At 43.8% G+C, this 12,372-nt stretch overlaps 1 protein-coding gene across 4 annotated transcripts in view; it reads right to left on the bottom strand.

Annotated features, from left to right (window-relative positions):
- FER1L6 (fer-1 like family member 6) overlaps positions 1-12,372 on the bottom strand; it is a 156,382-nt gene that overhangs the window by 112,774 nt on the left and 31,236 nt on the right. For 2 of the 4 annotated variants that reach the window (XM_077847127.1, XM_077847130.1), the window contains exons 2-6: positions 11,415-11,453; positions 8,206-8,288; positions 3,539-3,653; positions 343-397; positions 119-250 (exon numbers count right to left, since the gene is read on the bottom strand). In XM_077847127.1, the coding sequence (XP_077703253.1) occupies positions 119-250; positions 343-397; positions 3,539-3,653; positions 8,206-8,288; positions 11,415-11,453 (424 nt within the window). The remainder of the gene's footprint in view (positions 1-118; positions 251-342; positions 398-3,538; positions 3,654-8,205; positions 8,289-11,414; positions 11,454-12,372) is intronic. The other 2 variants (XM_077847128.1, XM_077847129.1) reach the window with 1 other exon arrangement.

The following is a 12,372-nucleotide window of genomic DNA, read 5'->3' as shown; positions in this document are numbered from 1 at the left end:
CCCGGGCTTAGATGAGAGTTGGGAAGCAGTGAGGAGCAGCACAGCTTTTCTATTTGGCTGAAGAATACCACAGGAGGGAGTGTTGGTTCAGAGGATTTTAGTGGCCTCTACAACTTACTTCATTGTAAAATGGGCTGTTGGTTCCTTCTTTCACTGTGCTTTGCTTCTTTTCATCCCCGACCTCAATGATCACAACTGGATCAATGTTCTCACCCACCAGCTGTCGAGCCTCAGTGATGGTAATGGCAATCTGCAACACAAAGCAGCATGTGTGCACTATGGACTTTGCTGCTCATTCACACAAGAACTGGGGAGGTTGGGCAGGAGGAATCATTCACTTACTTGATAGTTTTGGGATCTGACTTCCCCATCATGGATCTTAGTCAACAGTTTTGATCTATTAAAAGAAAATTTAACATATTTGTTTCATTAAGTAAGAACATGTTTTAGATCCAATAAGCCATGATAATATTTTCCCGGGTATATCTAAGTGCTTTTTTTTTTTTTTAAGAGTTATTTATTTATTTATTCATGACAGAGAGAGAGAGGCAGAGACATAGGCAGAGAGAGAACCAGGCTCCTCACAGGGAGCCAGATGTGGGACTCCATCCCCGGACCTGGGATCATGCCCTGAGCCAAAGGCAGACGCTCAACCACTGAACCACATCCCAGGCATCCCACATCTAAGTGCTTTTATTTATACTGTATCATATATTCTCTCTCCATCTCTAGAGGAAATAAATGTAAATGAGCAAGTGACTTAACCTCTCTATGACTCAGTTTTTCAATCCTCAAAATGGAGCTAATAATAGCATTTACCACATGGGGTAATTGGTACAATTGAATGATATAATGCATGTCAAGTTTTAACCCACTGCTTAGCAAGAATAAACGTCAAGTCGTATGGTGAGTATGATTATCAGTATCATTTATTTTTTATTTTACAGAATGAGAAACTGAGATGCCTCAGAAAGTCAGTGGCAGAGCTAGGTCTATATAAAGATCTCCCTTATGTCTTGTCTCATCCTATTCGCAAGACTCCTTTGCCATTTCTTTTTTTTTTTTTTTTTAAAGATTTTGTTTATTTATTCATGAGAGACATAGAGAGAGAGAAAGAGGCAGAGACACAGGCAGAGGGAGAAGCGGGATCCATGCAGGGAGCCCGACATGGGACTCGATCCCGGGACTCCAGTATCATCCCCTGGGCTGAAGGCGGCGCTAAACCGCTGAGCCACCCGGGCTGCCCTCCTTTGCCATTTCTAGTAGATATAATAACCCTGAGTTTTGTGATTGCTTATGAAAAAAATTAGTAAAAGAGAAAATTGGAAAGAATGACCAATATACCATCTCGGTGAGATTTCACATTCCAGGGGATTTCATTTATCTGAACTATCATAAGTAATTGGAAACAGATGTGCAACACCTGGGTATTTAAAAACTGGGTAGTAGTAAAAAGAGGTAAAGAATTTCTGTCATCATCAAGGCAGCAATGGGTGGGAAATAAATGAGCTTGCATTCCTATTGAATTTTATTCTCTTGCCTTCTGACAATACCATCTTGCAATTTGACTTCATTCCATTTCTGATTATAATTGAGTCTAGTGGAGAACAGAGTAAGCTAGTAAAAAAATCTCAAAGCTTTGGAGTCAGACTGAATTAAAATAAAATTAAAATATTTTAATATTAAAAATTAAAATATTTTTTCCCAATTTCATGATATTACCCTTAATTTCTTCATCTGAAAGTGGAAATAACAATTCCTACCATATAGGGTTGCTCTAAGGATTAAAGGAGATAATGCTTCTAGGGAAGTGTAGATTTCAAAAGGTATATATATCCATTAATAAAATGGCAAATTCATACTGACCATTTTACACAGAGAAAGCCCTGTGTTCTCAGAGGAAGTACAGATGAATGGCCAGGAACCTGGCCCTTATAAACCTAGCAACCCAAAGAGAGAGGACCCAACCCAAAGAGAGAGGACCAAAGCATATCAAGAAAGAACTAGAAAATGTAAAATGTGTTGTAGAAAAAAATGTGATACAGGTTCAAAGAAGAGAAACATTCCTGAGATCCAGGTAAGCAACAGACTTTACTGCAGAGATTGGATGTTATGAATGATCAGATGTCATGAGCATTAGTTGGTGGGTAGAATTTCAACTGATGCAGAATGAAAAATAAAAAGTCTACTCCTTTTTTTCTCCTGCCTTCCTCCATTCAGTGCTGTTATTCTGGTGAGATAATCACAAGGGATCCTTTTAAGGATATTTAAAAATAATTGAAATCCTGATTCAGGGGACTTCGGGGGCCATGATTATCATGGTGCAGTATAGGGGGAAGGGATACTGCAGTGAGATACAAATTCATGTCTCCTTTTAAGAGGCAACCTCTCAGCTATCACGATCTCTGATTTCCAGGTCTTTCTCAAGCCCTCTGCCCCTTACACATATCTACTATGTACCATCCTGTCGCAGCCCAGTTATAACAATTCAGGGTCTGCCACATAGGGAAGCACTAATTTGCTTTATTGATAGTAAGATTTCTGAGTGGAAATAGAAGGGAGTGAATGAGGAATTACCGTGAGTAAGAAATTGACATAAACAAATATGGTAGACTGGAGGCATTGCTAGCCACAACTATTAGCCTCCTTGGATCCATGCTCTTTGCCTTGTAACTTGTAGTCTCTCATTCTGGCATGGGCTGGACTTGTGACTTGCAATGGCCAATAGAATGCAGCAGAAATGACTTTTGCTAGTTCCAAGCATAGGCTCAAGAGACTTTGTATACTTCCACTCCTTCTTCCTTCTCTTGGAACTCTGCCATCACTGCCATTGGAATAAGCTTGGACTAGCCTGCTAGAGGATCTGATGTCATATGGAGGAGAGTGCAGTGGTTCCAACTGGAGCAATCCTAGACCAGCCTACCACCAGCCAACCCTCAAACTAAAATCAGTATAGTTACCAAATGACCAGACACACACATGAGTGATGGGTCTATAACTGTCTGGAACCAATAAAACTAACCAACTAACTCATAGATTCATAAGTAATAATACATTCTTGTATTAAGCCTCTGATTTTGGGCTTGTTACACATCAAGCACTGGTAAATAACAGCAAATCACATGCATAAGGCCAGTCTATTCCAACTTTTTGTTGGGTAGTATCAACATTTTGAACAAACACAAAGCTGAGATATCTGGCACCTTGATGAATGAAAGAGCAGGTGAGGGACAGGTGTTGAGTCTGTCTCCTGGTGTTGCTGTCATTCTTGAATTATGAGGCACAAGAGGACCTTAACTCAGGATATTTAAGACCAGAAGCTGGTAGAGCTGGGCCCCTGGCCTGCTGGAGGCTGACCAGTATCTAGGGGCCAGCACTGCCATAGAGGAAACTGAGTAAACACAGACTTCTGTCTTCCCATCTTTGGCTCCTTGCAGACAATGACCAGGTTTTACTCTCTATTCCTCAGATCCCACAGGGTATCTTCACAAGGGAGGTGCTCAGTAATGTGTGCTGGCTGCATGCAGCAACACTGTACCTTCTCTTTGGAGGAGCTGAAGGGATAGAAGTGGCAGATTCATGATCACAAATAAAATCTCCTCCTTCCTGGTGAGAAGGCCCCTCCTGTGGTGCCTCTGCTTCACCTTCGCCATCTAGAGAAGCAAACACAGGAAGAAGACTCTGTCAATTATGATACACAGTGATGATCTGGGCCTCAACTGTCCAGCACTATGCCATGATCCTGCCAGCATGAAACTTAATATCTCACTGGCAGAAAAGACAGGCACATACTTTAATTTTTCTTTAAAAAAAATCATCTTCTGCTTCCAAAGAAAAGTAGACTTATATGCATGGTATTGTGGAAAGAAAACTGGATTAGGAGTTTAAAGACAGGCTTTCAAGTTATGACCTTGCCACAGTGGACCTTGAGATAAGTCATTTATTACCTCTGAACCTCATCGGTAAAATTTAATGGGCATAAGAATCACCTGGGAAGGGACACCTGGGTGGCTCAGTGGTTGAGCATTGACCTTCAGCTCAGGGCGTGATCCTGGAGACTCAGAATCGAGTCCCACATCGGGCTCCCTGCTTGGAGCCTGCTTCTCCCTCTGCTTGTGTCTTTGCCTCTCTCTCTCTCTCTCTATGTCTCTCATGAATAAATAAATAAAATATTAAGAAAAAAAGAATCACCTGGGAAGTTGTTGAAATGCAGATTCTGATTCAGTAGGTCTGGGGTGAAGCTCAAAGAATCTGCATTTCTAATAGCAATGTCCCATGTAGGTCTGTTCCTGATTGTTTGAGGGCCAATTTTGAGTAAAACCTAGGACACCTAGGTTGAATTATATTCGCCAAAGACCTTGGGTCCTAGTCCCTAGAACCTGTAAATGTTACTTTGGAAAAGGGTCTTTGCAGATGTAATTAAATTAAGGATTTACAATGAGGAGATTATCCTGGATTATATAGGTGGGTCCTAGTTGCAATCATATGTATCATTAGAAGAGGGAGGCAGAGAACAGAAGAATGCAATGTGATCACAAGATGGAGATGGGACAGATGCCACCACAGCCATCAGAAGATGGAAGAGGCAGGAATCAGATACTCTTGAAGGCTGGAGCCCTGCTGATATTTTGATTTTGGCCCGGTGATACTGATTATGAATTTCCGGTCTCCATTACTATGAGAAAATTAATGTGGGTTATTTTGTAGCCATTTATTATGGCAGCCACAGGAAATGAATGCACTAGTGTCTAGAAAATTTAAATGAATGGATAGTAAACATATTCTTTAGACCTCCTCTTCCTCTACTGAGGGATCCTGATTTAATTGATCTGGGATTTCACCTGGATGTCAGTTTTTTTTTAAAATTCCCCAGGTGATTCTAATGTGTAGCAAGGCCTAAGAAGCATTTCTCGGTCAGGTTTTTGCCAAAAACCAAAGAGGGAGTGGAATACTCTTATGACCTAAGAGACTGCATGGTACAGCTCAAAACTCTGACTCCAAAAGTTAGGGGGGAATCCCAGTTCTGCCACTTTATGGCTTGGGGCAAGTTACTTAACTTCTCAGCCTTGTTGTCCTCATCAATAAAGCCAGGCAAAGCCAATGTCACCTACCTCACAGAGGTGTTATCTTTCTATTGCCTATTTTCTTTATGGCACTTTTCTCAACCTGTAATGCAGAGATAAAAGATGCTCCTGCCAGAACAGGATGATTTGAAGCCTTTTTTTTTTTTTTTTTTTTTTTTTGATTAAAAGAAAGTGGGGAGAGGCAAAGAGAGAGGGAGAGAGAATCTCTCAAGCAGGCTCCCTGCTGAGTACAGAGCCTGATGCAGGGCTCAACCCCCTGACCCTGAGATCATGACCTGAACAAAAATCAAGAGTCAGAGGCTTAACCGACTACACCACCCAAGTGCCCCTGAGGACTTTTTAAAAAGGTGTGGATGCCAGAAAATCACAAAGGGTTGTGCAGCTAGCTTTCCAGGGCTCACAGCAGCCAAGCTGTTTCTGTTTGGAGGCCTCCAAAATGAGGTGAGAAAGCAGTTACCAGGACCTGGGAAGAGAGGAAGTCAGGTTCATTTGGTTTCCTTACGAAGAGCAGCAACCACCCTTCAGTGGAAGGACATATCCAACCACTGGACCTGACCTCACACTCCTCCCTCCCTCATACTTCCTGCTGGGGGGTCCTCCCTGGGGAAAGGACTTGGGTTTTGTGTCAATACAGGTCAGCCTCCTGGGACCAAGAACAGGTGGAAAAGAGTGGAGAATTGATTTGGAAAGGCAAACGGAAGAGTTCTACACAGGGCTATCCTCCCTCTAAACTACCTGAGTTCATTATATACCAGAATCTAGCACAGGACCCAGTACTCAGTGGACAGTCCATCAGCATTTGTTGAGTAAATGAATGAATGGCTGATCTTGGGAGATACCCAATAACTTTGTTAGGTAACTAATTAATGGATGGGTTAGGACCATTGGGATTTTATGAAATTAAGACATAGCCACTATGCCTCAGATACGTGGATATGAGAGCCACTTTGAGAGTCTCCAAATGCTTCGTCCAGCAAAGCCTTAACTTCCCAGGCCAGGCCAAAAAGGAGAGACCAAAGTGTACTCAGTTCTATTGACTTTGTTTTGTCAGTCTCTTACAGTGGAAATCCCTGGCCAGCAGGATGAATGCTATTTACTTTCTAGGAGGGGCCTGATTCCCCTCTGCCCTGTTTGCCTTGTGGGCTAAAGACTAATCAGAATGAGCCATGGGAACCAGCTTTTCTGAAATGCCTCAGGTTGACTGATCTAAATTTCCACCAGCTTGTACTCTCCTCCTCTGTGTGGTCACTAGAGGCTCCTAACTGGAGGCTGACCCATGGAGTAGGAAAACTCAGGCTCTTGTGTAAGATTGACTTCTGCTCAGGAGCCACCTTCTCCACTTACTAGCTACGTGACTTTGGGCAAGCACTCAACCTCTCTGCACCTCTACTGTAAAACAGGGGCAAAGGATCCTACATTTCAGAGTCATGAGTGATGCATGTCAACTAAAAAGTAGCAGGGACTTATTAAGTGCGTCATAAACATCATTTTTCATGACATCCTGAAAGTAAAGGACTATCTTATTCAACCTTGTGCCCAGGATCTACTCCAGTGGCCTAATTTCTTTTTTTTTTTTTAATTTTTATTTATTTATGATAGTCACAAAGAGAGAGAGAGAGAGAGAGAGAGAGAGAGGCAGAGACACAGTCAGAGGGAGAAGCAGGCTCCATGCACCAGGAGCCCGATGTGGGATTCGATCCCGGGTCTCCAGGATCGCTCCCTGGGCCAAAGGCAGGCGCCAAACCACTGCGCCACCCAGGGATCCCCCTAATTTCAAGGATGCCAGAAAAGACCTAAAAAGCCTTTCCCAATTACTCCCTGATACCTTCAATCTGACTGAACAGACAAGTACTTCTATTAAGCTTTAAGCCTTGTCCTCACTTAAAATGCCTCTCTCAGCCCATCCAAGGATGTCTTCATCGTTATTACCAACACTTTAGTATGACTAAGTTTCCACAGGTTTTTATTGTAATACTAGGTTATTTGTGAGGGCAGGAAGTGGAGTTGGGGGAGATAGACATGTAACTACAAGACACCCATAGTGACAGCAGTGAAAAGTGGAGGAGGCAAGAAGACAAGAAGGGTGAAGATAAAGCAAACCCACTGCACCATTTTGGTTTAGAAGTGGTTCAGAAAGCTGGCCTTGAACTGGTTGTTATCAGAGCCACTCAGCAGAAGCCTCTAGAAGACCACTACAAAACTGCCCATCGGGAGTGGTTAATCCTATTTGACTCAACAAACAGGTGTGTCTACCTGATGCCAGGCCTAGCCCCACTGACACAGTTCACACTTTAACTTGGGGATTCATTTGCTCTTTTGAAGAAGCCCATTCTGAGGGCAAAAAGTCAGACATCCAGGGCTCACATCCCAATGCCACTGCCTCTGGCTCTGTGCTCCCAGTCTTGGGGGGGATTCTGGGTCCATGTAGCCATACAGGGTCCTGCGATCTAAAGGACTTCACTGCACTTGGCTCAATACTCTGCTATTGCCATCCAGAAATTTAATAATTTCATAACAATGGCTTTGCATTTTCATTTTTCACTGTGCCCTGCTAATTTGGCAGCTGTCCTTCCCACCCTTTACTTACTCTTTCTGTATCTCAGCAAACTCACTTGCAAAAACACCCACTGGTAGGATGATGGTGGGATCAAATGAGACAATAAATGTAAAGCCTCTCCTGTAGCAGCTGCTGTCCTCACTCTTATCTTTTAAAATCTCACTGGATCCTCTCTGTGGCAGGTTGAGGTTAGCCCAGAAACTCCCATCATGCCCACTTGACAGAGGGAGAAGCTGAGAATCACAACTGTGTTGTGACTATCCTGGACCCCAAGCAAATTAGGACAGAAACGGGAGCTTGAACCTTGCCACTGCCTTCCCTTGAGGTCCTCTTCCATGGCCCACCAGGTATCCACCCCACTCCTATTGGGTCCAGTGACCAGGTGACCAGCTGCACTGGGGCGGGTGCTGTACCTGTGACCATCAGGCCCTGAAGACCCAGCAGGCAGCACACTTCCCACTTCACTCCCACAGAGGGACAGCTCCATTCTCAGCCAAAGAGGGGTTAGCTCTGTGAGACCTGTAGGCCCCAGGGTAGTGATTATCCCCACCCCCAAAGCCTCACCTTGGGCAGCCTTATTGGCTAGGATTAACCCCTTCTCTGCTTTCTTCTTCCTCTTCTTCAGCTTAAGCCCAAACATCCCTTTTCTGAAAAGAAGAAGAAAACTAAACAACACTGTAATAGTAACTTTGAGTCATTCAGAGATAGAAGGAGAAAATAAACACACACACACACACACACATCTCTCTCTCTCTCTCTCTCTCTCTGAGTTCTCCTGGAAGCTGACCAGCCTCCTCTTCCACCCTGGATGGGGATCAAAAGACAAGAGTCAGGATGACCCAACAAACTCTTTAGATAGCTCTGCATTGGCAGAAACCATAAAGCCCCACCAGAAATCATGGGGCCCACCTAGAACTTAAATGGGCCAGAATATGAATACAAATAGCTCCAGCTAGAATTTTGCTCTTTCTTCTCACTTACCTGTACCAGGTACTCAAAATTAATGACATCACTTAATCAGCACAACAACCCTCTCTTACCCATCATATAGATAAAAAGGCAAGACCCAGAGAGGGTAGGTAGTGTTTCTGAGGTCCCACAGCTCTGAATATCAGAACTAACTACCACAGGAACCTAGGCTCTAATCACTGGACGCCCTGAGTAGGTTCCTGTGAGCGGAGTGAACACCCTCTCTAGAGCCAGGCTCTCAGACCACTTCCAAGGTCAAGAGACCCTGGGACTTACTGAGGACCCACCAGTGCACTGCTCAGCTGACACATGGTATGTGCCCAGAATATCAACTACTACTATTATTGTCATTAAAGCTACTTGGGGCCTCCTTCTACCCCAGGAAAGGGCCTTGCTCCTCTGTCTTGACAGACAACAGAAGCATTCTGGACACTCCTCCTGAGAGAATCCTTTTCTGGAGTTGAGGGACTGAACATTGGATGGAAGGATGGATGGACCCAGTACAGAAGAAAGTCCTGGCCTTGAGTCAGGCAGCTGGTGAGCTGGCCCTTGGAGAATGGAGAAGGAAGAACAAGGACAGAGCAGAGGGGAGGGCAGCAAACCCTCCGCAGGAACTTTCTGCAGTCCCGGAACAATGTGAGGGAAGTGTGGAAGGCCATCGAACTTATCCAGGGTGTCTACAGATATACGACTCATGAAGGGCTAAGACCAGGGGACTCCATAGCAGTCTATCTGGGCTCTGGTCCCAGTACTAACTATGCAGACTTAACCTTCTGCATGTTAGGGTCTTCACACATAAGATGAGATAAGAAATGTAAAGCATTTAGCACAGTAGCTGGAACACACTGGTTGCTCAATAAATGTTAGTTATTCTTGTTAGTATTGTAAAGGGTAAGATTAGGACCAATGAGTGGAAGCTACTAGGTGACAGAAGTTCACTCCATTTCTTTCTTTCCTTATCTGTTGACTTATTCTTTTTATGTCCTGCCTTAATTCAACTGAGGAATTAAGGAGCCTTCCACATTGGTATTGTCTGAACAGTGAAATGGATTGCATTGAGTGGGAGTGAGCTCTCTGTTCCTGGAGGTGTACAAGCAAGGCTTGGGGACCACTGGGAAAAGGATGTTGTAGAGAAAACAAACATCAGAAGATGGGGACTGGCTTATGAGATCTTGGAAATCTTTTAAAACTCCAAGATACTGTAGAATGGAAATAATGGGCTCTGGAAGCCCCCAGACATGGATGGATTAGGCAAAGCACAGTACTCCTTGAGCCTTAGTTTCCCCATGGGTATAAATCTATGGAAATAAATAATAAGGTACCTAGTTTACAGAATTATGAGGATAAAATGAGGTGAAGTAAGCAAAGCCCTGAAGGCAGTTCCTAATATATAGAAAGTGCTGGAATGTGTCCTTTCTGGAGGTACCACTTCCCCCTCTGATTTGCCATCATCTGTGATGCAAATCATTCTAAGTTTCCCAAGAATCTCAGGAGAACATACACAAGGAGGATTTCCCTCTTCTGAAATTTCTTAAAGGCAGCTTCCAATAACTTTCCTTTTTTGAAAAGACCATTACCAAACAGAAGGCCAAGTCCAGAACCTTCCAAACCCTGACTTGCCATTGTAGTGTCCAAAGGCTCCATGCCATGATCATTTTGTGGGATGGCCTCAGCATTCTGAGTCTCCCATTGAACAGCCAGTAACAGGTTACTGGTGAGGGCAGAGGCAGAGAGAAAACTGGGTACCCTTGCCTCTCTGGAACCGGGACCTCTGTCCTGCTGACCATTAGGGGCACTCAGGGAGTTTAAAAGATGCCGGTGTCTGGAACCATTTTCAGAGATTTGTAATTGCTTTGGAGAAGAACCAGTGCTGAGAATCCCTGCCATAGGCACAGCTCAGACTCAGCTACCAAGGAAGCCAGAGAGCCTTCCAGTAATGCCCAATGGATTTACCACCAGCTCAGCTCTCCTGGATGGGTTGATATTTGTTCCACAAACACACAAGGTTGTTTGCCTGAAACCCTGAGTTAGTCATCAAGGGCACTCCCAGCATGATTCCCAGCATGAAAAGCCTCTTGATGAAAATTGATTTTTCCTCCTCAGCCCCGTGACATCTGCAGTAGAGAGAAGGCATGGCTCACTAGCCCAGAATAACCGTGCCACTGGCAGATTGGGCAGCAGAGAGTGAGCTGACGAGAGAAGATAGCTCACAGGCCTGCTTGTACCACTTGCTAGGTCTCGAATTTAGGACCGGATACTTAACCCAGATGAGCATGTTTCATTACCATGTGATACGAGGGCATTTCTTACCCAATTCAGAGGGAAGCATCAAAGCAGGAAACAAGGCTTGGAAAGTATAAAACATGCTACAAGCTGCTGTATTACAACATTGATGATAAGGAAATGTGCTACAATATTCCCCTAAGTTTAATACTTTTTTTAGTTTAATATTTTTTAAAACTGTATTAACTCTCTATGTGCCAGGAACACCACTTGACACATGCTACCTCCCAGGATTCTCATAACATACCATCATGCAGACGCTATTATTTCCCATTTTTACAAATGAGAGGTTGTCAAGGGGTTTCTAGCCAGTATATTGGGATCAGCCAATAAATTAGGAAGGAAGTTTCCAGGGCAGAGGCCATCAAACCCCTTTCCCCTACTCAGTGCTCTGAGGATTCCAGCATGGGAACCCCTCTCACTTCATAAAAAGAATGGGGCTCTCTGGTTTCAGATCACTTGAATATCCTCCCAGGGCCACCCCAAGATAAGTCAAGACACACAGAAACCCCCATACCAACCTGGTTTCCTCAGGGTGAAAGCTACCATGACTCCGATATCTGTATCCAAACAATGAGAGTGTTAAACAGTGCATGTGTTAGGCTCGCTTTAGCACATCTGTTCCAGGTGACGTCACTCCAGGAAGCCCCACAGGAGGCAGCCAGCCGGGCACATAGAAAGAAGGGCTCGACAACTAGAGTTTGGGTGTCATCTCTGCCATCTCTAACTATGCCAGTGGGGCTGGCCATGGGACTTCTCGGAGCTTTGGGCTCCTCTTCTGCAGAAAGTGGCAATAAAGTTAACTCTGCTTTTCTCATGGGATGTTATATATATGACCTCACTGAGTGCTCATGCCGAACTGTTAGGAGTTCTACAAATAACTAATTTCATCTCATGCCCATGGCTCACTGGAGCTAGGATTAAGAAATGACTCACAATTAGGGTCTCCACATGGTTTTCCAGTCGCCTCACAAAATTCCCTTTCTAGAATCACTTTTTCTACCTTCAGTGTGGAATAGAAGCAGCTCAGGCCAAGCAGCTAAACACTAAGTTAACTGAGTCGATGGGTGTGACCAGGACTAGCCTCTGCAATTCTCCTCCCACCTAAAAGGACACGGAATGCAGGTCATCCATACATTTGAACCTCCAAACCTAGAATCATGACATCCAGTGTGGGGAAAAAAAAAAAAAAATTTCATTTTGTGAATTTATTTAGATGGTAAACTCTTAAAACTTGAAAATTTCTTCTTAAAAGTATGGATTTGTATATAATCGGGACTACCTCAAAGATAAAGTAAAAACAAGCTTTACCATCATTCTGAGGTTATTCATCAGAGAGCCTTGGATAAATTCCAGCTGCCCACTAAGGACTATCTGATCTTTGTTCTCATCTTACTTTTAAGACTCAGGTATATTCAGTAAAGGCAAACAATCAAATATAAAAATAGCCTTAATGTGGGTTTTGACTAAAGATTGTTA

This window comes from Canis aureus, chromosome 14 (assembly GCF_053574225.1).
Source record: "Canis aureus isolate CA01 chromosome 14, VMU_Caureus_v.1.0, whole genome shotgun sequence".
NCBI lineage: Eukaryota > Metazoa > Chordata > Mammalia > Carnivora > Canidae > Canis > Canis aureus.
Note: the sequence above shows the minus strand (reverse complement) of the source record. Positions and strands in the feature narration are given on the sequence as shown.